Below are 25,145 nucleotides of genomic sequence, written 5' to 3'. Positions count from 1 at the left end.
CTATGTTTCGTTTCATGTTGATCAGTAGTGGAGCCCAGTTGGGACGATCGGGGATCTAGCAGTTGGGTTATCTTCTTTTCTTTTGGCTTCGTCCATAGTCGGACTATGTGTGTGCTCTGAATGATGTATGAATTATATGTTCATTGTGTGAAGTGGCGATTGTAAGCCAACTCTTTATCCCATTCTTGTTCATTACATGGGATTGTGTGAAGATGACCCTTCTTGCGACAAAACCACCATGCGGTTATGCCTCTAAGTCATGCCTCGACATGTGGGAGATATAGCCGCATCGTGGGTGTTACACCGCATGTGGGAGTTCAATCTGAAAGGACCACGAAACCTTCAGCACTTCTTTGGCACGACGCTCAGAGGAATGTTGAAATTATTCTCTGGGACACAAAAATAGTGGCCGGATACTATAGAGGACATCGGCCTTGACTGCAGCCATCCGGATACCTCGGTAAGCACTCGACTCCCGAACACAACTTAGTTAAATTTCTCATAACAATATACTGAGAAAACCATACTTGGCCAGGGCTGGATAAAGAAGGCAGAGAGAATTAGGTGTTCAGACCCTCTTCCCGAAGACTCAGCTGATCCGGTGTTAACAAGGATGCTGGCTCCGGCACCATACCAAGTGCCGGCGGAGGAAGACAAGGAGGAGAGCAAGAAGGCCTAGGGTGGTTCCTATTCTAGAGGTACGCCAAGCACCTCGTCCAAGGAGATTGGAACTCCCTCTTCCGAAGATGAAAGGGAAGGAAAAACCGACATCCTTCTCCCCATGGGAAGAAGAGGACCGCCTCCGAAGACTTGAAGATAAATGCTTCTAAGCGGGGGAAGATATCCCTGTCAGGGGGTTCTGGTTTGGGAGGCGACGTCGTCACGCAGTTCCTCCACAAGGACAAGCCCTTAACTGAATCGTAAGTAAACAAGGGTGTTTTTAAACATATCTCGTTCTTTCCTGGTTGCAAGGGTAATATTCAAAATATATGTTTGCAGTCCGGCATGCAGCCTTCCTCAACAGTCCTCCTCTTCGGGGGATCTTCTTCCAAAGATGATGGAGAGCGAGACGCCTCCACCGATCTCCCCGCCCAATAAGGCAGACGACTCCGAGGTGTCTTCCCGGAGGATCTCTCCCGACCAACAAGTGGTACGAGGAACAATGAAGACTAGGCCCGAAGGTGACACTTCGGCCGTCTAGGGTCTGGGGTGTACGGCCAATATGGGGACCAACAATAAAGGCCCCGGACTATCCAATTTACAGCCAGAGATGACTCTAAGGTCGAATAAACATATTCCTTTGAAGGGAGTCCGTACCCCTACAGCTACTTCCAGGGATCCGGAGGCACCAGATACATTGATGGACATATTGGAAGGTGCGCCCGTCTCTGAGGAACATCGTACCTTGATGGGTACGGTGGTTGAGAGGGTTCTGTCCGCGAAAAGCGGATTGAATGAAGCCTTTACGGGCCTGCTAAGAAGCTTCGAGGTATGTAACGTAATATTTTCAATTGTGCTATAAACGCAAAATGTGCCTGTGTATACATAGTAGCCCCTGAGACTCTGGTTGGCGTCCAAAGGGAGGCGATCAGAGGATCAAGAAAGATATGCCCAGGAAATAATCTAACTAATTGGAACACATGCTTTTACATCCTTGGCGACTGCCCAAGATATAGAGATTGCAGATCTGAGGCAGAGACTTGATGTGGCGGATGATGACATCACGCTTATTAACAGGCGGCTCGACGAGGTGCAAGGTATGTTTTTGGGGCAGTCAGTATCTGCAAGTACTATAATATGAGCATGACACTGAGAATTGTATACTGAGATATGCATAACCGCAGATAGTGCCGCCGCAATTGAGACCCTTCGGGCTGAGCTTGCCTGGGCCAAGGAGCAAGCCAGGATGAGTTATGCAGCTGCCGAAAAGGCAGCTGCTGAATTGAAGGCCGAACAGGCTGCTCGGCACCAGTGCGAGGAGAGAATTCTACCATGGTGCTTGAGCTAAAGGATGCCATTAGCCGATCTGAATTTCTCAAGCAAGATAAAAAACCAGAGCGGCTGATCTTGACAAGACCTTACAAGTGGCGCGGGAAGCACGGTCCGAGTCTAGAGCGGCTTGGGAGGAGATTCGATAGGCTGGGGAGATCGCGGCTGGTAAGCCCTTCTTATTGCAAACTAAATTCGGCAATCCGAAGTATGCCCCGCTTAATCAGATGTGGAGTTCTCCAGACGCATTTTTGGACTTGCCGAAGAGTGTCTCCGATGCGACATAGTTTTTCCAAGCGCAAGAAGGACATGCGATGGAAAAGCTTTTCTGGTCGCAATTCAGCATGCCAAAGCGTCCACTGTTGCTGAACAAATAGATGACCCAGTGGGCCGAGCTCCACAAGATATCCGGATCTGCCATGCAGGACGTCGTGGTCCGGCTGTGGCCGACTGAGCCAATTTCGAATAGTTATTTCGGGTTGGTGCAGCGACTTGTTGATGCGGTGTCGTGTATCGACGCTGTTAAGCGGTCAACATGCATAGAAGGTGCACGGATGGCCCTTGCCTGTGTCAAGACGTACTGGGCAAAGATGTAGGCCACCGATATTGCAGCGAAAAGTCCACCCAAGGGCGAGGACCATCATACGCCAGAGAATTATTTTGAGAATGTCCTAGAGGGTGCCCGCTTGATAGAGGGTCAGTGCTCGAAAGATATTATGTTCGAGTGAAGTGTACCGAAATTGTAAAAACAGTATTATGATATATTAGGGCTATGTTTTTTATACGTTTGCCCAAAAAGTTTTTGGTGCCTCCTGTGCGGCCGTTTTTTGTATAATCTGAAAGTTTACCAGTTGTCGGCTTCAGCCCCCTCGCGTATAACGTGGGGGTGTTCGGAAAAGCACTTGATCACTCTTGACCCAATGTCTTGGTCCATTACGGAGGTGTCAATGCAGCGAACCAGGTAATCGGACTATATGGCTTTAACACTTTCACTTAGCCATAGGAGTTTGATGGTGGGACTAAGATATAGCCCTTGGTATGTATGCGGTTAACCGAATATGGTGCGTTTACATATGTGACCAGAAGAACGGTCCTTCGTGTAATACGGAAGGAATCGTGAAGATTCCGGTGAGTCATCGAGTGGTTGACCAGCTCTCGCTGCCATGACAGTCAGTTTTTGGCTTTCTCTATTGAGGTGCTCATCCGAACGAACCAAGACACAGTTGCAGTAGTTCTCCCTTTACTACCCTATCCGGTGGAGCGGAACGTAAGGTCGTAAGCACATGAGCCGGGAACCCAACTATTGACCAAAGACATGATTCGGAGCTGATGCATATAAGGCCAAACTCGTGACGCCGAAGTGCACTATAAAGCTGTTCGGACTTGTCGGCAACTCATATGTTGCCATATCGAGCCCCTAGCAATATATGCCGAGGTACATGCGTGAAATAACCACAGAAGCAAAATTCAGTTCTTTGAGAAAAGCGAATACTGAATACTACCAAGGCTATTTGGTATGCCGGGGGTAAAAGCTGAGAAAGAGGGCACTTTACAGGTTTGAAATAAAGAGTGTGGTCTATAAAAAAACATTTTGACCTCCTGTCGCACGTTTACGCTGCCTTGCCTTGGTTAAAGGACTTCTCAGCAAATATAGTCACCTGTAGTAAAAGATAAAAAATGGTTAGAAAAAGAAAAAGACTATGAGAGTGTAGATAGTGTTACGGGTCTGTCCACATTGTGCCTCCGCCGGTAACCAGGATATTCTAATTGTATAATTATATGCGTGGGACAGACTTCATGGCTATATGGGGCAGGCGGCGGAGGCCGAACTGCTAATCCAGCTCTGGGATTGATTGGTCCTATCTAATAGAGACCGGCGACTTGATGGCCGATGAAATGTGCGGCTTGATAAGGCCGCTTGGTACTTCGGCCACAATAGCCGTAGTATGCTCCTCTGTACGGAGGGAGCATTCTGTATTTCCGTTTATCGTGATGGTGCCGCGTGGACCATGCATCTTAAGTTGGGGATGGGTGTAATGTGGGACCACATTAAAGCGAGCAAAAGCAGTATGCCCGAGTAGTGCATGGCAGCTACTGCGAAGCGGGACAATATCGAAGGTCAAGCCTTCACTTCAGAAGTTGTTCGGCGAGCCAAAAACGACTTCCAATGTAATCGAGCCCATGTAGAGAGCTTCTATGCCGGATATTGTTCCTTGAAGGTAGTTGTGGTGGGCCTGATTCTTGAAGGATCAATGCCCATTGAGGGAGTACTGGATTAAGGGGTCCTCGGACAGCCGGACTATATGCGTATGCCGGAATGTTGGGCTATGAAGACACAAGATAGAAGACTTCGTCCCGTGTCTGGATGGGACTCTCCTTTGCGTGGAAGGCAAGCTTGGCGATTCGGATGTGAAGATTCCTTTCTCCATAACCGACTCTGTGTAACCCTGTGCCCCCTCCGGTGTCTATATAAACCGGAGGGTTTAGTCTGTAGGACAAGGAGAATCATAACCATAGGCTAGCTTCTAGGGTTTAGCCTCTACGATCTCATGGTAGATCAACTCTTGTAATACTCATATCATCGAGATCAATGAAGCAGGAAGTAGGGTATTACCTCCATCGAGAGGGCCCAAGCCTGGGTAAACATCGTGTCCCCCGTCTCCTGTTACCATTAGCCTTAGACGCACAGTTCGGGACCCCCTACCCGAGATCCGCCTATTTTGACACCGACATTGGTGCTTCCATTGAGAGTTTCACTATGTCGCCACCATAAGGCTTGATGGCTCCTTCAACCATCTGCAACAACACTGTCCAGGGTGAAGTTTTTCTCCCTGGACAAATCTTCGTATTCGGCGGCTTCACACTGTGGGCCAACTCGCTTGGCCATCTGGAGCAGATCAACAACTACGCCCCTGGCCATCAGGTCAGGTTTGGAAGCTTGAACTACACCGCCGACATCCTCGGAGACTTGATCTTCGACGGATTCGAGCCTATGACAGCCGCACCCTGCCGCCACGATGAACACGACATAAATCTGTCATCAGATGGTGTGCGGGAGATTGCACCTGTAACCGCACTGGACCTAGATCCAGAGTAGAGCGCGCCACGGAAGCCGCGGACTCAACGGCGCTAGATCCGAACACAGATCTGACCTCCAACAAGGCCTGTGTCATCGGAACCTCGGACTCATCTCCGGCCATAGGCTCCGAACCGTGTGTATACACGCCCATCGAATCTGACCGGGCGCCAATCTTAGAGTTCAGCTCCGCGAGCATCTTCCAGCACTCACCCTTAGGTGATGTGTTAAACTCATTAAAGTCTCTCTCCTTGTCAGGAGATCCTTGGCCGAACTATGTCCGGCTTGAGTGGGAAGCAGACGGCGAAGAACTTTGTTACCCACCCACCACCCACTTGATAGCCACTGTCAATGATTTGACCGACATGCTTGATTTCGACTCCGAAGACATCGACGGTATGGACGACGATGCCGGAGAAGAACATGAACCACCGCCCACAGGGTGATGGACAGCCACCTCCTCATACGATATATACATGGTGGATACACCCAAAGAAGACAATGGCGATGACATAAAAGATCCAGTTGAGGATAAACTTCCTGATAAGCAGTCTAAGCGCCGACGTGAGCGGCGCCGCTCCAAATCACGCCATGGTAAAAATAGCGATACCGTCACAAGAGAGAATAGCACTCCGGACGATGCCAAAGATAACGAAGACCCCAGCAAGCCAAGTTCCGAACAGGCTGAATGGGAAGACGAGCGAGCCAGCCCCGACGAATAGGCCGTCAACAATGACTCGGAAGACATCAACTCCATGCCTCTCTCCGAGGACGAGGTGAGCCTCGGCGACGAAGAATTCATCGTGCCTGACGATCCCATTGAGCAGGAGCGTTTTAAGCGCCGGCTTATAGCTACTTCAAAAAGCCTGAAGAAGAAGCAACAGCAGCTTCGAGCTGATCAAGATCTGCTCACTGATAGATGGACTGAGGTCCTGGCAGCCGAGGAATATGGACTCGAGCGCCCAACCAAAAGTTACCCGAAGTAGAAATTGTTACCTCAATTCAATGACGAGGCGTTGGAGCCAGCACTACCAGCGCATAATGCGGCTGACCGACCATCACGTGGCCGAGATAAAACAACAATTTAGCCCGAGCACCAGCCGGCACCGCCTCGCCAGACAAATATAAACACAACAGCTCGGGGATACACACATGACCTACGGTACAATTTGGAAAATAGAGCAGGACAAACTAGATCGATCTACAGATCACGGGGGTGCACCCGAACATGCAACAACGGCCACCAAGCTGGATATAACAAAACTGTCCGGGCCGAATACCGTAGACCGGCCCCATCCAAGCTACGTCCCGACACAACACGACACAGAGGTGCCGTGCACCCCCTCTGCTTCACTAATGAAGTAATGGAACATGAATTCCCAGAAGGGTTTAAACCCGTAAACATTGAATCATACGATGGAACAACAGATCCTGCGGTATGGATCGAGGAATTCCTTCTCCATATACATATGGCCCGCGGTGATGACCTCCATGCCATCAAGTATCTCCCGCTAAAACTCAAGGGACCAGCTAGGCACTGGTTGAACAGTCTGCCCGAAAACAGTATTGGCAGTTGGGAGAACATGGAGGATGCATTCCTTGACAACTTCCAGGGCACTTATGTCTGACCTCCGGATGCCGATGACCTATGTCATATAATCCAACAGCCCGGAGAGTCAGCCAAGAAATTCTGGACTCGGTTCTTAACTAAAAAGAACCAAATCGTCGACTATCTGGATGCCGAATCCCTAGCGGCGCTTAAGCATAACATCTGCGACGAGTGACTCACCCGACACCTCGGCCAAGAGAAGCCGAAGTTCATGGCAGCCCTTACGACGCTGATGACACACTTTTGTGCGGGCGAGGATAGCTGGCTAGCTCGTAGCAACAGCACCTCAAGTAAATCGGGCACTTCCGATGCCAGAGATAGCAACAGCAAGCCCCGACGCAACAGACACAACCGTCGAAATAATGGCGATAACATCAAAGACATGGCCATCAATGCCGGATTCAGTGGCTCCAAGTCTGTTCAGCGGAGAAAGCCATTTAAACGAAACAAGCCGGGCCCGTCCAATCTGGACCGCATACTAGATCGTCCATGTCAAATCCACGGCACCCCCGATAAACCAGCCAATCACACCAACAGAGAATGTTGGGTCTTTAAATAGGCCGGCAAGTTAAATGCTGAAAATAGGGAAAAGGGATTGCAAAGTGACGACGACGAGGAACCCCGACCACTGAACACAGGGGGACAGAAGAAGTTTCCTCCACAAGTGAAAACGGTGAATATGATATATGCTACCCATATCCCCAAAAGGGAGCGGAAGCACGCACTAAGGGACGTCTACTGGATGGACCAGTCGCCCCAAAATACAACCTGTGGTCCTCCTGTTCGATCGCCTTTGATCAAAGGGACCGTCCAACCAGTATCCGTCATGGCGGTTCAGCTGCACTAGTGCTTGATCTTATCATCGACGGATTCCACCTCACACGCGTCCTCATGGACGGTGGTAGCAGCCTGAACTTGCTTTATCAGGATACAATGCGCAAAATGGGTATCGATCCCTCAAGGATCAAGCCCACGAAAACCACCTTTAAAGGTGTCATACCAGGTGTAGAGGCCTGCTGCACGGGCTCAATCACACTGGAAGTGGTCCTTGGATCCCCGGATAATTTCCGAAGCGAAGAGGTACTTTTCGATATCGTCCCATTTCGCAGTGGTTATCACGCACTACTCAGACGAACCGCATTTGGCCGTTTCAAAGCGCTGCTGCACTATGCCTACCTTCAGCTCAAGATGCCCGGACCTCGCGGTGTTATAACGGTCAATGGAAATACGAAGCGCTCCCTACATACTGAGGAGCACACCGTGGCCCTTGCGGCACAAGTACAGAATAGCCTCCTTAGGCAAAACCTCAATTCGACAATAAAGCCCCCGGACACTTTTAAGCGGGTCCGCCCTACTCTGCAACAGGACCACCCGGCTCGTCTAGAGCTCAGCTAGCAATCCAGCCTTCGTCCCAGCCCCAATAAAGCGGCGAAATTTGTGTTGCGCGTACATAACTACACACTTAAAATACCATGGGCATGGATGCAGGCACAACTAGACTGTGGTCCACAATGCGGCTCAACCACTCCTGGATCTGCATACCTTCACTTTTTCTCTTTCATTCAGGTTTTCTCATCTCTCAAGGGCCTTTTCGGATAAACCTTCTCATCGGACCCGTAGCGGGATGTATACGCCAAGAAAGCTAGGGGCTCGGACATACAAGGGAATACCCATGTGGTCTTTGCTAACGATCGTTACCTGTTTTAAATACCCGCACACAGCTCGCTCTTGGTCGTGGCATGTTAAATAGCCTTATTTGCTAAATGCGCTACTTTGTACAGATACGCTTTGACGTATCAATCAACTTACAATGAAAAATAATCTGCAGCGTTTGCCCATTACTTAAATTTTTTTCCTTGTCCATTTATTTTCAATTGCACCCGTTGTCGGGTGGTAGGTGCAACATATGCCAACGGGTGACTAATCATTGTGGGAGCCAGTAAGATATCGTCGGTGCCTGTAAATGGGATAAGGCGAAGACATGCACGCCGGCGAATCTTACCCAGGTTCGGGGCTCTCCTAGGAGATAACACCCCTAATCATGCTCTGTGGGGTCTCCGCATGATCACTAGATCAACAAGTAGCTACAAGATGCTCCTTGAGCTGTTTAGCTAGATGAAGAAGAACGACAAGGCTAGCTCTCCTCTTCTCTCTATGTGGTGTGTCAAACTCTAAGATATAAACCCTTTGCATGGGTGCCCTATGGTAATCCGGCTGGGCATGGGTCCAGATCGTCAGTGTCCATAGTCGCCGGCTTCTCCACCGGCTGCCGGGGCCCGCCGACTGGTGGGACCCGCCAGCTACCGGCCTCTTGGTCGACAGGCCTGGCCCACTGCCCAGGGGTCTTGTCGGCTGCTGGTTACTGTAGCCTTCCTCTTGGTGACGATGGCTTTGTCGGGATAAGCATGACTACAGTGTCGCCGCCTGGCGGGCATTCACTGTAGCCTTACCCCATCTTATCTGCTTACTGGTGCGCAAACTTCCAGGGCCCAGGCCGACTGGTCAAGTTCAGCCGCCTTCTGGTATCTCTCTGACAGGAGGGTCCCGCCGCCTGTGGGCCGTACTAATAGCCTGTCGTGGGTGACGTCATGGTCAACATGGCAACAGTGCCGCGCCGGACGAGGAGTGGCTGCCCCGTACGGCGCACTTTGGCCACGCTTGCTCCGGGATTCGGGGGTGGCAGGGTTCACTGTAGCCACGCCCCATATCATCGCCATTATGTGGGTGCAAACTTTGAGGGTACGACTTAGGCCGCCTACTAGGAGTTGGCCACTTTGGTGGCCGGCTGCTAGGAGTCGGCCCGCTTCAAGAGATCTCTTACTGCCTTGCCGCCTTCCAGCAGCCGGTCGATGGGACAGCTGGCCAAGAGAAGGCGGCCCTACGTCTTGGATGTTTGAGGGCTTAGTCGACCCAATAATTTTTGAAGAGCCAGGGGGAGCCGGTTAGGCTACCCATGGTCATTTACTCTGACAGGAGTCCCCGAAGCTGGTCGGCCTTCGCGGCTGAAAGGGGAACGAGAAGCCCAAGCAACTTCCTATCTTGAAGAGCCGACAGCTAGGAGTCGGCCACAACCAGTTGTGCTCTCTGGGGAGTTTTGGAGTCCGAAGGCGGGAACCAGATGGCGCGCGCTGGGCGTCGGGCCGGCCGCCCGCTATCCGTGCGCCACGCGGCACCTATCGGCTGGACTAGCCTGCTAGCCCACGCACGTGACAGGACGTTGCTGCAGGCTAGGGCCCGCCACTACCATGCCTCGGCCCACGTGCGGATCCTCTATGACCGAGGCGGACGATTGGCATTCCAGCGGTAGTTACCGCACAACGTTAAGGCACAATAATCGCGGGTCATGGGGAAGTGGGCGCAGTTAATCCCACGTCCCCCACTCCTGCCTCCTCGGCTTCGTCGCTCTGCGGCTATAAATAGGGGGAGGAGGGGGAGCGGCAGACGCACGCGTGCTGGCCTCCTACCCCCCATCTTCTTCTTCTTCTTTCTCCATCGTTGCTGATCTGCTGCCACGCCACACCTCTGGCCACCTTGCCGTGCCATAGCTTGTCGCCGCGGGGTCGCGCTCTCGCCGTCGCTGCGCTTTCTCCGTCAGCTTCTCGTCTTCATGGCTCGTGCCGGAGCCTGGGACGGCTCCAACATCCACGAAGACCATATTGATTTCCTTCGCAAGACGCGACGGTTGCCCGACGAGGATTACATGAAGGTCCACCTTGCGCTGGAGGGGGAGATCTCACCGGCGCTGGATGAGGGCGAGCGCGTCATCTTCAAGTCGCATTGTCTGCGAGGCTTCGGTCTGCCGGCAAGCGGCTTCTTCCGCGCCTTCCTCGATTTCTATGGCCTTCAACCGCACCACCTCACTCCGAACACGGTGGTGCTTCTGTACGCCTTCGTCACCCTGTGTGAGGGCTATCTCGGCGTCCTCCCCACCATTGAGCTTTGGGGTGAGTTCTTCTACTCGAAGCTCGGCACCGTCGTCAAGAGCATGCCGGCGCAATGTGGCGCCTTTGTTGCGGTGTGGAGGTCGGCTGCCGAGAATCCATTTCCCCCCATCACGCTGATACAGTTGGTGAAGATGTGGGAGCAGTCGTACTTCCACGTGAAGAGCATCTTCCCGGAGGGCGACTGGGTCAACCTGCTGGCTTACGTAGCCAGCCCTCCGACTGGGAAGCGGCCTAACTGGTCATATCGGGCCAGGTCGCTGTCGGCCTTGGGAGCAGCCGATGTCTCGCGGCTTAGGGTGATGGTGAAGTCAGAGGGCCTCGTCGGGCCCGACCTGCTGACCGCCTTCATGGCGCGCCGGGTGCGCCTGCTCCAGGGCCGCCCTCACATGATAAGCCATATGAGCGGGCCCGAAGCCGGTTGTGCACCAAGGAGATGCCTCACGCTGAGGAAGCTCACTTGGTGAACTGCTTCTCAAACTGCAAGCTCCTGGAGGAGGAGTGGTGGTTCGGCAAGGAGCCGAACTCACGCCCTAATCTGCCGCCTGTGGTAAGTCTTATTTTCTTCTTTTTTTTCTTCGGTTGCCGAGTTCTCCTCGGCCGTCTTGACCAATCGGCTACGCAAACAGAGCACCCTCCTCCAGCCGACAGCCGGCGCCACGGGACCGGAGCGTCAGTTCCTCCTTGACCGGGCGGAGAGCAATGTGGACGACCCTGACTTGGGGGAGGCCACCTTGGACGACAACGCCATAGGAGGATGAGTCGATGCAGGCGGCTCAAGACTCGGGGCCGGCCTCGAGGACTGGCCGGACGACGATGAGGGAGAGGTCGACCTGTGCCGCTAGCTGGCGTTTGACCAGCATGGCGCGAGCTCGTCTGTCGCGTCGGCTGCGCGAGGCGGCGCGCAAAAGCGCCGGGCCACGCCGTCTATGTTCGGCAGCCGGCCGAAGAAGCCCAAGAGCTCGGCCGCGGCAACCAAGCGGGACGAGGCGGCCGCGAAGGCAACCCGCTTCCGCAAGGTGGGGAAGGAGCCATAGATGGTTTCTGCGTAAGTGCCGACTCCCTCACGCATTGTTTCTTCTGTCTTGCCAATATTCTTCTGATTGTTTCTTCATTTTGCTTGAAAACAGAGCTCCGCTCTCTCTTGAGCCGTTTGTCGCCACCTCCATGGTTGGGGTGGCGGGGGCTCCACCAGCGCCCACCGCGTGGACCCTCCTCAGGCAGTGACAGAGAGGAACGTGCGGGAGGGGCGCGAGGAGAGGTAGGCGGAGCAGAAGAGGGCGGCTGCCACCAAGATAGTGCAGGAGGCGGTGGAGGAGGCCGCGAGGGCGCAAGCCGACACCGCGGCCAAGGCCCAGGCGGATGCCGCAGCCGCGGCATAGGCGGAGGAGGCCCTATGCAACTAGCCCCCACAGCTTGTCATCCCCCTCCGCTCCGTGGCGTCTGAGGTCCCGATGGTGCCGCCAGAAGGAGCCGACAGCGACCAGCCGGTTAAGGAGAGGGAGGACGGCGACGCCATCGCCCCAGAGAAGGAGGTGGTTCCGCCAGCACCGACTGCGGCTGACCAAGGCGGCCAACCGAGCATGCCACCCGTGCCGCCGGCTGGAGGCAAGCCGGCTGTGAGGGCGGACCTCGTGGTTCGATCTCCGACGCGCCAGCGCGCAGGAAAGGCGGCCTCGACGCTGTTCCCACAAAGGCCAAGGGCTCAAGCTCGTCGGCCCATGAGCTGGAGACGGCGAGCATCAGCTCGCCGGACTGGACGCCGGGAGGCAGGACGGCCATGCTGAACGAGGCGACACAGGACGTCCGGGCTCGGCTTCTGTCCCAGGCCGCCGCCTTGAAGAACTACAACCAGGAGTTCTTGGCGACGCGGATGGCTATCCGGGTAAGCCTCCCGCCCTTTCTTTTTATCTCTCGTACTCTTCCGTGGGGGCGCGTCAGTGCACCCACTGGGTGTAGTCCCCGAGTTCCGGGTCGGCTGCTGAGCAGACGACCTGGAACTTCTAAGTACACTTGGGTGCTAACTTGTCTTTATCTGTTCGTCTGTCCTTTTTGCAGGATTATCATAACCTTTGCGCGGCCGCCTTCAACTCGCTTGTCCGGGAGCTGACTCAGAAGACCGCCGACTTTTGTGAAAGCTGGAGTAAGTGCTCATTTTCTATCTCTCGTGTGGGCGCGTCAGCGCACCCACTGGGTGTAGTCCCCGAGATTCCGGCCGACTGCTGAGCAGCCTGGACGGATCTTTTTTGGTGACTTCTTTCTTACTGTTTATTATTCTTTGCCATCTTTGCAGAGGCCAATGCCGACCTGCGGTAGCAACTGGGTGAGGCTGAAACTGCGTTGCGTGCCAAGGAGGCTGAGTGAAGTGTTGCGGCTCAGGAGCACGACTACCTGGCCAAGAAGCTGGCTGACCAAGAGGAGACTCATAAGGCGACTCTGAAGAAACAGCGAGGCTGCCCTCCAAGCCGAGTACGAGACCGAGGCGGTGAACTAGCCCGAGTCAAGGCGGGCGTTGAACGATGGCTACGGCCATACTGAGGACATGGTTGACCGTAAGCGGCCTTCCTCTTCGTCCCTTTGATCGTTGCCTGCTGCTTGGTCCGACTTCTAACTTTGCATTTTATCTTTTCTTCTTCGCGCAGAGTACTTCCCTGGCTACTCTATTGCTGCCAGCCAGGTCATCGAGGCCCATCGCAATGTGCAGAGGCATGTTGATGCTAAGATTGCGCCAGATGCTCGCTGGACGCTTGAGGAGCAGCTCTTGGCCATCCAGGCCCGTCTCCAGCTGGCCCATCGGATGCTCTGCCACCTTCAGCGTGTTGGAGCCTAGGTGCTTTCCGTCCTTTGGCCTGGCGAAGAGATTCCCCACACACCTGGTCGAACTGCTGATTGGCTGGAGGAGGCAGTTAGCCGCTTCGATGCTTGGAAGGCTTCTGCAGCCCGGGCAGGTGCCAGGCGGGCGTTGGAGTTCGTCCGAGCATGGTATCCCGGGCTAGACTTGTCCCAGTTGGCCACGTTGCAGCAGGAGGCCCACGAGGAGCCGGTGGCCGTGCGGACGGCTATCATTCAGCGCGTTGTGGCGATCGCCGAGTACACCGACACCAGTGTCTTCATCCCCGAGCTGAACAACGACGGCGCTGCTCTGCCGGCGGAGTGGTTCGGGCTGAACCCGGCAGATGGTGAAGACTCGGCGGAGGAGATCGACTCCAGCGATGAGGGTGAAGAGGAGGAGGAAGAGGACGGTGAAGACGCCGCGCCGGATGATGGAGCAGCCGGCCAGCCTCAGCCTTACCATGCCTCCAACAATGAGGCACGTGCCAACACACCGCCTGCTGCTGGCGATGATCAAGCTGAGACTCGCCAGCCAGCCACTCCTCCAGCTAGCGCCACTATCTCCACTGACCTGCCCAGCTCCCCTGTTGCACCCTTGGCCTGAGCTGCCATTGTTATCTTTGTCTTCCTGCTTTTCTTGTCTTTTGAACAATGTTTGTTAAATTTGCGCAGTTCCACCCACTGGGGGTGTATTCAAACTAATGTTGAATGCTGACCCTTGAAGGCCTTTTGTGTAAATATGATCTTGGATGTGTTTGACTTTCGACTGTGCTTGCTTTACATCTTTTTCTGGCTGTTTCCTTTGCCGCCCTCCCTTGGTCGCCGCCTTCCCAGCCGGACAGCTGCTCTGCCGTCCATGGCTGGAAAGTACTTGGCTGTGTAGGAGGGCAAGTACTTTAGCTTTCTTAGATTGTAGCAAGATGAGTGGGAAGTCGGCCAGCTGGTTGCTTAACATTCGGTTGGCAGGGTGGGGAGCCGGCTTGTGTTATGTAAGCCCATTGGTCCTTAGCCATTTTTCGTGTGGGCATCTTTTTCCTGCCTTTAACTCTTGCCAGTTGAACAGTCGATTTTGCGAGCTGCGACTTTTGGCAAGAGAGGGCTTAGGTGCCGGCACACTACTTGTCTGATTGCATGTGGTGCTTAACATAATTCAAGGCAGCAAGTCCCTAGGCCGACTGGTCGAACCCGGTGCCAAACAAAAGAAAAAATGTAATGATACATTCATAGTCATGATACTCGTCATATAGATAAAAGAGGGTAGTCCCCGAGTGCTCCTCGGGGGACCCGATGTCTTGTACTTAATACAAAAGATAGCATGGTACATACTGCATTAAGTGTAAAATCTTCGAAGGAGATTGGCGTTCCATGGGCATTCCGACTTCTTGCTGGAATCATCTCTCTTGCATGCCTTGGGCTTCTGTGCATCGATGAGGTAGTAGGAGTCGTTGCCCAAGGCCTTGCTGATCATGAAGGGGCCTTTCCAAGGAGCCGATAGCTTGTGCTGGCCGGCTGTTCGCTGGATCAGCCGGAGCACAAGGTCGCCCTCTTGGAAGGATCTTGGCTTGACCTTCCGATTGTGGTAACGGGGCAAACCCTGCTGGTAGATGGCGGACCGGCTGAGTGCTAACAGCCGGCCCTGTTCCAGCAGATCAACACCATCTTCTCGCGCTTCCTTTGCCTCCGCTTTCGTGTACATGGTGACCAGAGGTGAGTCGAACTGGATGTCAGTTGGGATGACAGCCTCGACACCATACATAAGGAAGAAAGGAGTGAAGCCGGTTGACTTGTTCGGGGTGGTACGCAAGCTCCAGAGGATGGCCGACAGCTCCTCGAGCCAGCAACCGGCCGAGCGCTCTAGTGGCTCAACCAGTCGGGGCTTGATGCCGGACAGGATGAGGCCGTTTGCTCGCTCGACTTGGCCGTTTGACTGCGGATGGGCAACGGACGCTAAGTCCAGTCAGATGCCCTGTGGCACGCGGAAACGTGCCATTGCTCCTTTGGCAAAATTTGTGCCGTTGTCGATGATGATGCTATGTGGTATGCCATACCGGGTGGTGATGTATGTGATGAATGTCACAGCAGTCGGCCCATTCAACTTCTTGATTGCTGCGCTGACGTGGCTTGGGTGCCCGCTTGTATGTGCTGGTGAAGTTGCGAATGAAGACTTCCGTGAAGTCCAGCCAGCTGTTGACATTGTAAGGCTTGAGGCTGTTCATCCAGGTACGTGTCGTGCCTTCAAGCATGAGAGGGACATACTTCACGGCAACGCGCCTGTTGCCATTTGCTATGCTGACTGCAGTGGAGTAGTCTATCAACTAGTCTTCCGGCTTCATCGAGCCATTATACTTTGGTGTGTCTCTTGGGAGTGAGAACCCTTTGGGGAAAGGCTCGTCGCGGATGCGGGGGCCGAAGCAGGGCGCGCTGACATCGTCTTCTTATTCTAGCGCCAGGGATCACGCCAGGCGGTCGATCCGATGGTGAGCATCGTTCTCGTCAATTCCTTCATGACGACCCAGCCAGCCGCTGAGTGTCGGGTGCGTGACAGGCGGCGGGGTGGGATATCTCTCCCCACGGGGCGGAGGAGGAGGCGGGTTGTTGCCTCGTTGCTCCACAGCTCGGGGGCGGCCCTCTGCGTAGGGTTCGATGGTGAGGCGCGTCCGACTGTGGCTGGCAGTCGGCTCCTTGTCTTTTCGCTCGCGGGCGCCGGATGCAATCGGCGTCCGGGATCTCGCGCCATGCTCTCGGCATGGGGGAGGACTCTCAGCGCGGGTGCCGGCTTCGTGTCGTTCTATGGCCGCGTCGATCAGCTGCTGGACGCGTCTGGTCATGCAGTGAAGCTCGTCGCCCTCCAGCCCTTCCATCTCGTCTACTGCCGCCTGGGCGGCATGTAGGTTCTCAAGTGGCGTGGCATAGACTGGGTGGTCAGCACCCATCATGCTGGCGAAGGCCGCGCCGTGCTTCTTGATAACACCAATCCGGCTGGGTCCACCAGCAGGCGGCGTGCGAGAGGTGGCACGATCGACCTCGCGCTGGTAAGTCTCGGTGAGGCGTCTCTTGGAGGCTATCTTCTTGCCATTCTCGATGAGGGCAAGGCGGTGGGTCTCCAGCGTGTTGGTGTCGGCGTCAGCCGGGATGTGGGTAGACAGGTCATGCAGCACCGTCTACAAGGTGTCGTGGACGTTTTCGCCAGTGGTGGCGCCGTGACTGATGACCAACACCTCAGTAACGGTGCTGCCATCACTGTCAGCATGAGGAAGAGGGTCGTCGATGACCACCATGTTGGTGGGAAAGGCATCAAGCCATGCCATGTCGGAGTCGACAAGCATTGGGTCGGTGGAGCCGATTGACTCCAGGTCGGAGGTGAGCTCCTTGGCAATGTCGAGCGTGCCAAGGAAGTCGATGAGGCAGCTCTCGGAGCTGGTTGCACCCGCTCCTGGCGCGGGCTCATCGGAGAGGCGGACCTCCCGAGGAGATCGGCGAGGCATCTCGCTGCACAGGCGTCGTCGATGCCATGCAGCACGTCGGGGCAAGCGCCATCGGGCGTGCCAGGCTAGCTACGCTCACTAGGAAGGAAAAGGGTTCCTGTCCAAAGCAGGTCTCCGGATGACGGTGCACCTAGCCCCATGTGGGCGCCAAATGTCGGGTGGTAGGTGCGACATATGCCAATGGGTGGCTAATCATTGTGGGAGCCAGTAAGACATTGCCGGTGCGTGGAAACGAGATAAGGCGAAGACATGCATGCCAGCGAATCTTACCCAGGTTCAGGGCTCTCCTAGGAGATAACACCCCTAATCCTGCTCTGCGGGGTCTCCGCATGATCACTAGATCAACAAGTAGCTACAAGATGCTCCTTGAGCTGTTCTGCTAGAGGAAGAAGAAGGGCAAGGCTAGCTCTCCTCTTCTCTCTATGTGGTGTGTCAAACTCTAAGAGATCAACCCTTTGCATGGGGAGAGAATTCCTTATTTGGCCCTTTATTAAATTTTGGTTCCCTTTTTGGCCCTAGTAAAAAAAATTCTTCCTGTTCTGGCACTCAAATTTCAGGTTGTTCCCTATATGACATTTCCGTCAGTTTTGGCAACTAACACCGTTAAATCTGACATGAAAAGTCCTTTTTACCCTTGGTGTAGTTTGTGACCAAAATTGTGAACTGGAAGTCAAAAGCAATGGTGATGTGATCTGTTTGTCTTGAATACATTACCAAATGAAACCAAATCTGCTATTTAGCACATCTTTAATTTTAATTGGATAATTGGACAGAACCTCCCTTGTATTTTGATGATATATCCCCTGTACAGTTCATATATGCACAAATTATAATATACTTGGAGCAGATTCACATGTATGCAAACTAAAAGTTCATAGAAACTTGGTCCAGGTTCACATATACGCAAACAGTCCACATATTTAGTCCTCTACACACATTCAATTTCACATATAATAGTCCAGGTTCACATCATGTCAAATACAACACATGAAGGTCACATATAGCATGTACAAAAGCCCAGGTTCACATCATGTCCAATGAGAATCACAAGCTAAGTCTCCTTTTGCTTCATGTGCTCATTGCAGGGCTGGCAGGATTCATTTTTTTGCTTCGTGTGCCCATTGCAAGGCTGTCATGTGGCACCATGGGAAGGTGTGGAAACTTATCAGCAACCTCTTTGCCTTTTCTTTTGGCATGTAATTTCAAAGCAACAGATGCTTTCTTGTTGGCCACACAAATGGGCTGAGTTCTTGATCTACACATACACATTCATGGCAGCACATCACACATCACATATAGTAGCCCAGGTTAACAATAGAACAATGCATAAGATAACATAAAATTCGGAAACAACCATAAGTTACCTTTTTGTTACTTCGGATCCAGATTTACTCCCTTTCCCTTTTCCTTAGTTGTTTTCTCCAACATTTGGCTATAGTGAGAAAAATGCAATTAGAATACAAAACCAAGCTTTCATCTAATCTACTACAAAATTCAAAACTAGTTCTTACCTTTTTGATGCTCCAGTAATTGAGTTATCATGTTTTCTCTTTTTCGTAGTTGTAGGTTCCAAGCTTTGGCTATGGTGAGAAGTTACTTAGAATTCAAACACAGATTTCATATAATTATGAGCATGAGTGTAAAGTGGCTAACCTTGGCGGAAAGCACATAGAGGCTGCTGGAGCATCATCCTCGCAAGGCACAATTGATGCTTTGGTGGTCTTTGCCCTCTTCTTTGGTGGTCCTCTACATGAGCAACAAAAAAGTAGTTAACATGTATGGCTGCTTACAAAAAAATGCAAGCGAAGCAAGTTACACAATTAAATTTATTACCTCACAGCTAAAATAGCAGCAATGTCATCTGGGTTACCCTTCTTGCATTTATGCCAATGATACCCATAGTCCTTACAAATAGGGCATAAGTGTTGGCCGCTTTTTCTTTTCTTCTCACTGCAGCCTTTATACCTCTCAGTTTTATGCCTACCCACCGTGGATTTTAGTAGTGGTGGAAACATGAAGAATCCATGGTCAGATTTAGGCCATTGGTTCTTGTCAACCATGGCAGGAATTAGTTGGTCATAGGCTGCTCTAAATTTGTCAATGGAGTAATACAAGTCCACATAATTTTTTATGTGTGCATTGATAAGAGATGTGATAAATGCTAGACCATGCTTGCAAGGAAGGCCAGAAACTTGCCATTGTCTACAAGAACATGTCCTGTCAAGCAAGTTGACCACAAACCTAAAGCCGCTGCCTCCCAATGCTGTCACTTCAGCGACTTCTTCTGAGCTTTCTACCACCTCCAAGTTTAATTCTCTAGTCTTTGCGTTCAATTTCTTAATTATGTGGGGAAGAATCAATCCAACCAACTTCCTTGCTACTTTCCTCCTTCGGTTCCACATGATCATAATCATCTGCCTAACCTTATCAAAGAAGTCGTCCAAGTTCAAGGACTTGTGATGCTTAATCCAATTATTGAAGCACTCAGCCAAGTTGTTTGTAACATAATCCACCTTGGAAATTGTTGAGAACTGACTCCTAGACTACAACCTAGTATGCCACCTCCTAAGATATGCAGTTGCCGTTGGCTTTGCTAGGTCCATTGCAGCCCAATTTTTTTCAAATATATATGGGTTTCATGAGTAAGCAGCAGCCCAAAGGTGGTCATCAAACACCTTTCCATGAAACTTCTTCTTGAAGTTGGACACCAAGTGAAACATACATTCCCTATGTTCAGCCTCTGGGAACACTTCTTTTACACCTGTCTTCACTGGTTGCCCAGCGTCGGTGCATATGGTTAAACCCCTTGGGGATCCTATGGCTTGTCTAACCATTTGCATGAACCATATCCAATTCTCATTAGTTTCAGAATCGAAAACACCCATACAAACTGGATACATCCAACTATGGCCATCAACAGCGGTAGCACTAGCCAGCTACCCCTTGAACCTGCCTGTCAAGAAGGTGCTATCTACTGCCAAGTATGGCCTGCATCCATTAAGGAACCCATCGATGCAGGGCTTCAAAGCAACAAAAATTCTTTTAAATCTGATTTTATCTTTTATTGTGTGATGATCAATGATCACTATGCTACCGGGGCAGCAACTTTCAATTTGCGCCTTGAAACTATACAGATTATCAACGCTTGTATCCCAATCACCATATAGTTCCTTCAAGGCTAGCAACTTACCCATATAGACTCTCTTAGAGTTGATGTCGATTCCATGATGCTCTTTAAGCTTCTTTCGCAATGCCTTTGGTCCTAGAGTTGCATCCTTAATTAGCCAGTCCTTCACGTGCTCACATATCCACCGCTTGTTTGCATTCTTCAACTTCTTTTTTCTTTTTGTACTAGAGCAATCATGACCACAAGGGTTCTTTCTCACCTACAAAAGATGAACATAGAAAATTAGTACTAGAGTAAAGACCATGACCACAAATTAAGCACACATGAGTAAAGTTAGAAAATTACCATTACTGTGCACTCATCTTCCATTGTAGAAGCATATATCCTCCATGGACACTTATCTTCATCCCTTCTTGAACAATAAGCTCTGAACCTATGTGGTGCACTCTTTTCGATGTCGAACTCAAATTCATGTTTGATTGCATGCTGAGAAAGCGCCAATTTAAACTCTGCCATATTGGGATATTTTCTTCCTTCGTTCATTGGAGGATCTAATTTATTATATTCAATGTGTGGTGCATGATCTGCCTCGTGATATTCCTCATCTTCCTCTACTTCAACCTCTGACATGCTCTCATCCTCACTCTCATCCTCGCTCTCAACCTCGCTCTCAGCCTCGCTGTCATGATCAGGAACATAGTCTTGTCCTTTCCTTTATTGGAACAAGGAACCATGATAAGAGGTACAAGTTCATCCTCTAAATAAATATTTTCCTCATCAACACCAACATGCTCATTCTCAGGTACTGGGTTGCGAAGATAATCATCATCATCTTGTTCTATGTTGTTAGGTTGGCTATGCGCATCACTATGCCACTCCGTTATAGGCTCATATGGTTCCGATGGATCACAATATGCAACAAACATGTGCACAACCTTTGTCTTAGAGTGTTTCTCAAACATCAACATCAATTCTTGGTCAGATGTTACTTCAGGGTAGATTTTAAGAAAATCATCATAGTACTGAACATGTGCAACTTCCAAATAACTAGGCGAGTACTGCTCTATGATTGATTCAACCAAGTCCTTATAATTTGTTAAGTCGGAATCAATAACCTTATCAAAATAGAAGCATTTGATATCCTTTCTAGCCTTTTTTGGGTTCCCAAGCAAACTGATTTTCAGCACATAAGTTGAATTTTGATCCATCCTGTAAAAACCAAATAAACTTAATCATGAGTTGCATTTGGGATCCATCTCTAAATTCAGATTTTGCAGCAAATATCCATCTCTAAATGAAACTCCTAGGTAATCTCTTGCATTTCGACAAATCTAGAAGAGAGGTGCAGCAAATATGTTGCATTTGGGATCCATCTCTAAGTAATCTTCAAGGCCGTCTCTAAGTAATCTGTAAAATTTAAAGAACATATCACTCACCCATCTAGAGAAGCCGATGTAGCCGCATCCTTGGGTGATACTTGGCCTTGCTCCGGTGTTGCGCCTTTACCACGCAACGCTGAGACCGCCGCGCAGCCAGCCTCCCCACCATGGCCGCCCTCCACCTCCCCACCATGGCCGCTTTGCCCGTCGTCAATAGGTTGGCCGCCCCCCGCCTCCCCACCATGGCCGCCTTGCCCGTCCTCCACGGGTTGGCCACGCCCTGCCTCCCCACCATGGCCGCCTCGCCCATGGACCTCGTCCACCTCGCCCACCTCCATGTGCCGCCGCTGGGTGCCTCGCCCGTGCCGCTGCTGGGTGCCGCGCTAGGTTTAGGTCTCGGGAGGAGAAGGGGAATCGGGGGGAGATGGGGGAATCGGGGGCAGAAGGGAGGGTTCGTTTTTCTTTTTTTTATCGTGCTATAAACCAGGGGTAAATACGACCTTTCCTGTCATTGTTGACGGTGTTAACGGCAAAGAATGAAGGAAGTGTCGTGGAAGGAAGGAAATAAAGTTATGGTGTCAAAGAAGGAAAAAATAAATTTTCAGGGCAAAAAAGGGAACCAAAATTTAAGAAAGGGCCAAATAAGGAATTCTCTCTTGCATGGGTGCCCTAGGGGGTTTATATAGGCCTACCCCCCCAGGGGTACAATGGTAATCCGGCTGGGTGTGGGTCCAGATCATTAGTGTAGAGGCCAGCTTCTCCGCCGGCCGCTGGGGCCCGCTGACTGGTGGGCCCTGCCGGCTGCCGGCTTCTTGGCCGACAAGCCTAGCTCACCGCTCAGGGGTCTTGTCGGCTGCTGGTTACTGTAGCCTTGCTCCTGGTGATGATGGCTGTGTTAGGATAAGCATGGCTATAGTGCCGCCGCCTGGCGGGTATTCACTGTAGCCTTACCCCATCTTATCTACTTACTGGTGCACAAACTTCCAGGGCGGGGCAGGCCGACTGCTAGGTGCCAGCCTCCCCCAGGCTGACTGGTCAAGTCCAACCGCCTTCTGGTGTCTCTCTGGCAGGAGGGGCCCGCCGCCTGCAGGCCGTACTGACAGCCTGTCATGGGCGATGTCATGGTCAACGTGGCAACAGTGCCGCGCCGGACGGGGAGTGGCCGCCCCGTATGGCGCACTGTGGCCATGCTTGCTCCATGATTCGGGGGTGTCAGGGTTCACTGTAGCCACGCCCCGTCTCATCGCCGTTATGTGGGTGCAAACTTTGAGGGTATGGGTTAGGCCGCCTGCTAGGAGTCGGCCACTTTGGTGGCCGGCTGAGGGAGTCCTGGATAAGGGGGTATCCGTACAGCCGGACTATGTACTTTGGCCGGACTGTTGGACTATGAAGATACAAGATTGAAGACTTCATCCCGTGTCCGGATGGGACTCTCCTTTGCGTGGAAGGCAAGCTTGGTGATTCGGATAATAGATCTCCTTCTCTGTAACCGACCCTATGTAACCCTATCCCCCTCCAGTGTCTATATAAACCGGAGGGTTTAGTCCGTAGAACAAGAACAATCATACCATAGGATAGCTTCTAGGGTTTAGCCTCTACGATCTCGTGGTAGATCAACTCTTGTAATACTCATATAATCAAGATCAATCAAGTAGGAAGTAGGGTATTACCTCCATCGAGAGGGCTCGAACCTGGGTAAAACATCGTGTCCCCTGCCTCCTATTACCATTAGGCTTAGACGCACAGTTCGGGACCCCCTACTCGAGATCCGCCGGTTTTGACACCGACATTGGTGCTTTCATTGAGAGTTCCTCTATGTCATTGCTGTAAGCTTCGATGGCTTCCTGAACCTTCAACAATGCAGTCCAGGGCGAGACTTTTCTTCCCGGACAGATCTTCGTGTTTGGCGACTTCGCACTGCAGGCCAACTCGCTTGGTCATCTGGAGCAGATCGACAACTACGCCCCTGGCCATCAGGTCAGGTTCGGCAACTTGAATTACACGTCCGATGTCTGCGGAGACTTGATCTTCGATGGATTCGGGCCCATATCAGGAGCGCCGAATAGTCATGATGAGCACGACTTAAATCTGATGTCGGACAGTATTCGGGATATCGCCCCTGCAGCTGCTCCAGACCTAAATCCGTGGTAGATCGCGTCGTCCGAAGACGGGTGGATGCACCCCGCCACGGAGGCCGCATACTCTTCGGCGGTAGAGCCAAACACAGACTTCGCCGTTAAGGGAATCTGCATCACCAGACCCCTGGACCTGTGTCCGGATTTGGATTCCAAACCGCGCGAGTCCAGGCCCATCGAGCCCGATTGGGCTCCGGTAATGGAGTTCACTGCCGCTGATATCTTTCAGCACTCCCCCTTTGGTGATGTGCTAAGTTCATTAAGGTCTCTCTCTCTGACAGGAGATTCTGGGCCGAACTATGTCCGGCTCGAGTGGGAAGCAGGCGACGAAGAAATTCGTTACCCACCCACCACTCACTTAATAGCCATTGTCGATGATTTGACCGACGTGCTTGACTTCGACTCCGAAGACATCGACGGTATAGACGACGATGCGGGAGAAGAATAGGAACCACTGCCCACAGGGCACTGGACAGCCACCTCTTCGTATGATATATACATGGTGGACACCCCCAAAGAAAACAATGGCGATGAGGCAATAGAGGATAACCCCTTAGGGAAGAAACCAAAGCATGGGCGTCATCAGCGCCGCTCTAAGCCCCGCCATAGCAATACCGGCATAGGAGAAAACAACCCAGATGGTGCCGAAGAGGAATACAATCCTGATCAGCCTACCTTTGAACAGGCCGAACAGGAATATGGGTAGGTCAGCCCAGAGGAATAGGCGACGGACGGATACGTGGAGAATGACAACTATATGCCTCCCTCCAAAGACGAGGTGAGCCTCTGCGATGATGAATTCGGCGTACCCGAAGATCCAATAGAGCAGGAGCACTTTAAGCGCCGGCTTATTGCCACTGCAAGAAGCCTGAAAAAGAAGCAGCAGCAGCTCCAAGCTGATCAAGATCTGCTCGCAGACAGATGGACCGAGGTCCTAGCGGCCGAGGAATATGGACTCGAGCCCCCCACCGAGGGTTACCCAAAGCACAAGTTGCTACCTCAACTAGAGGAGGAGGCCATAGAGCCTACACTACCAGCACAAGACGAGGCTGACCGGCCACCTCGTGGTCGGGATAAAATAGCGTATCAGGCCGAATACCAGCCCGCACCCCCATGCCAGTTTACCATGGCCCGGGGCAATATGCAGGACCTGCGAGACATATTGGAAAACAACACAGGACAACCAAGATCGATCTACGGATCATGGGGGTGCGCCACAGCGCATGACGATGACCGTCATGCTGGATACACCAACGATAAGTCCGGCCAGGCCGAACATAACCGCCTAGACTTAGTCAGACTGCGTCGTGACATAGCCCGGCATAGAGGTGCCGCACACCCCCTCTGGTTCACATATGAAGTAATGGATCATGAATTCCCAGAAGGGTTTAAAACCATCAACATCGAATCATACGATGGCACAATAGACCCCGTGGTATGGATGGAAGATTTCCTTCTCCACATTCACATGGCTCGCGGTGATGATCTACATGCCATCAAGTATCTCCCCCTTAAGCTTAAAGGACCAGCCAGACATTAGCTGAATAGCCTGCCGGCGAACTCCATCGGTAG

General features: G+C 52.1%; 1 protein-coding gene across 1 annotated transcript; it reads right to left on the bottom strand.

Annotated features, from left to right (window-relative positions):
• Positions 1 to 18,000: 18,000 nt before the first annotated feature.
• Positions 18,001 to 21,226, bottom strand: LOC123158407 (uncharacterized). The gene is made up of 6 exons (XM_044576407.1): positions 20,405 to 21,226; positions 18,766 to 20,318; positions 18,586 to 18,678; positions 18,444 to 18,512; positions 18,308 to 18,364; positions 18,001 to 18,187 (listed from the first exon to the last, which is right to left on the bottom strand). The coding sequence occupies exons 2-6, from the start codon at positions 19,344 to 19,346 to the stop codon at positions 18,001 to 18,003; spliced, it is 987 nt and encodes a 328-aa protein (XP_044432342.1). The 5' UTR covers positions 19,347 to 20,318; positions 20,405 to 21,226.
• Between the last annotated feature and the right edge of the window lie 3,919 nt (positions 21,227 to 25,145).

This window comes from Triticum aestivum, chromosome 7B (assembly GCF_018294505.1).
Source record: "Triticum aestivum cultivar Chinese Spring chromosome 7B, IWGSC CS RefSeq v2.1, whole genome shotgun sequence".
In the NCBI taxonomy this organism is placed as follows: Eukaryota; Viridiplantae; Streptophyta; class Magnoliopsida; order Poales; family Poaceae; genus Triticum; species Triticum aestivum.
Note: the sequence above shows the minus strand (reverse complement) of the source record. Positions and strands in the feature narration are given on the sequence as shown.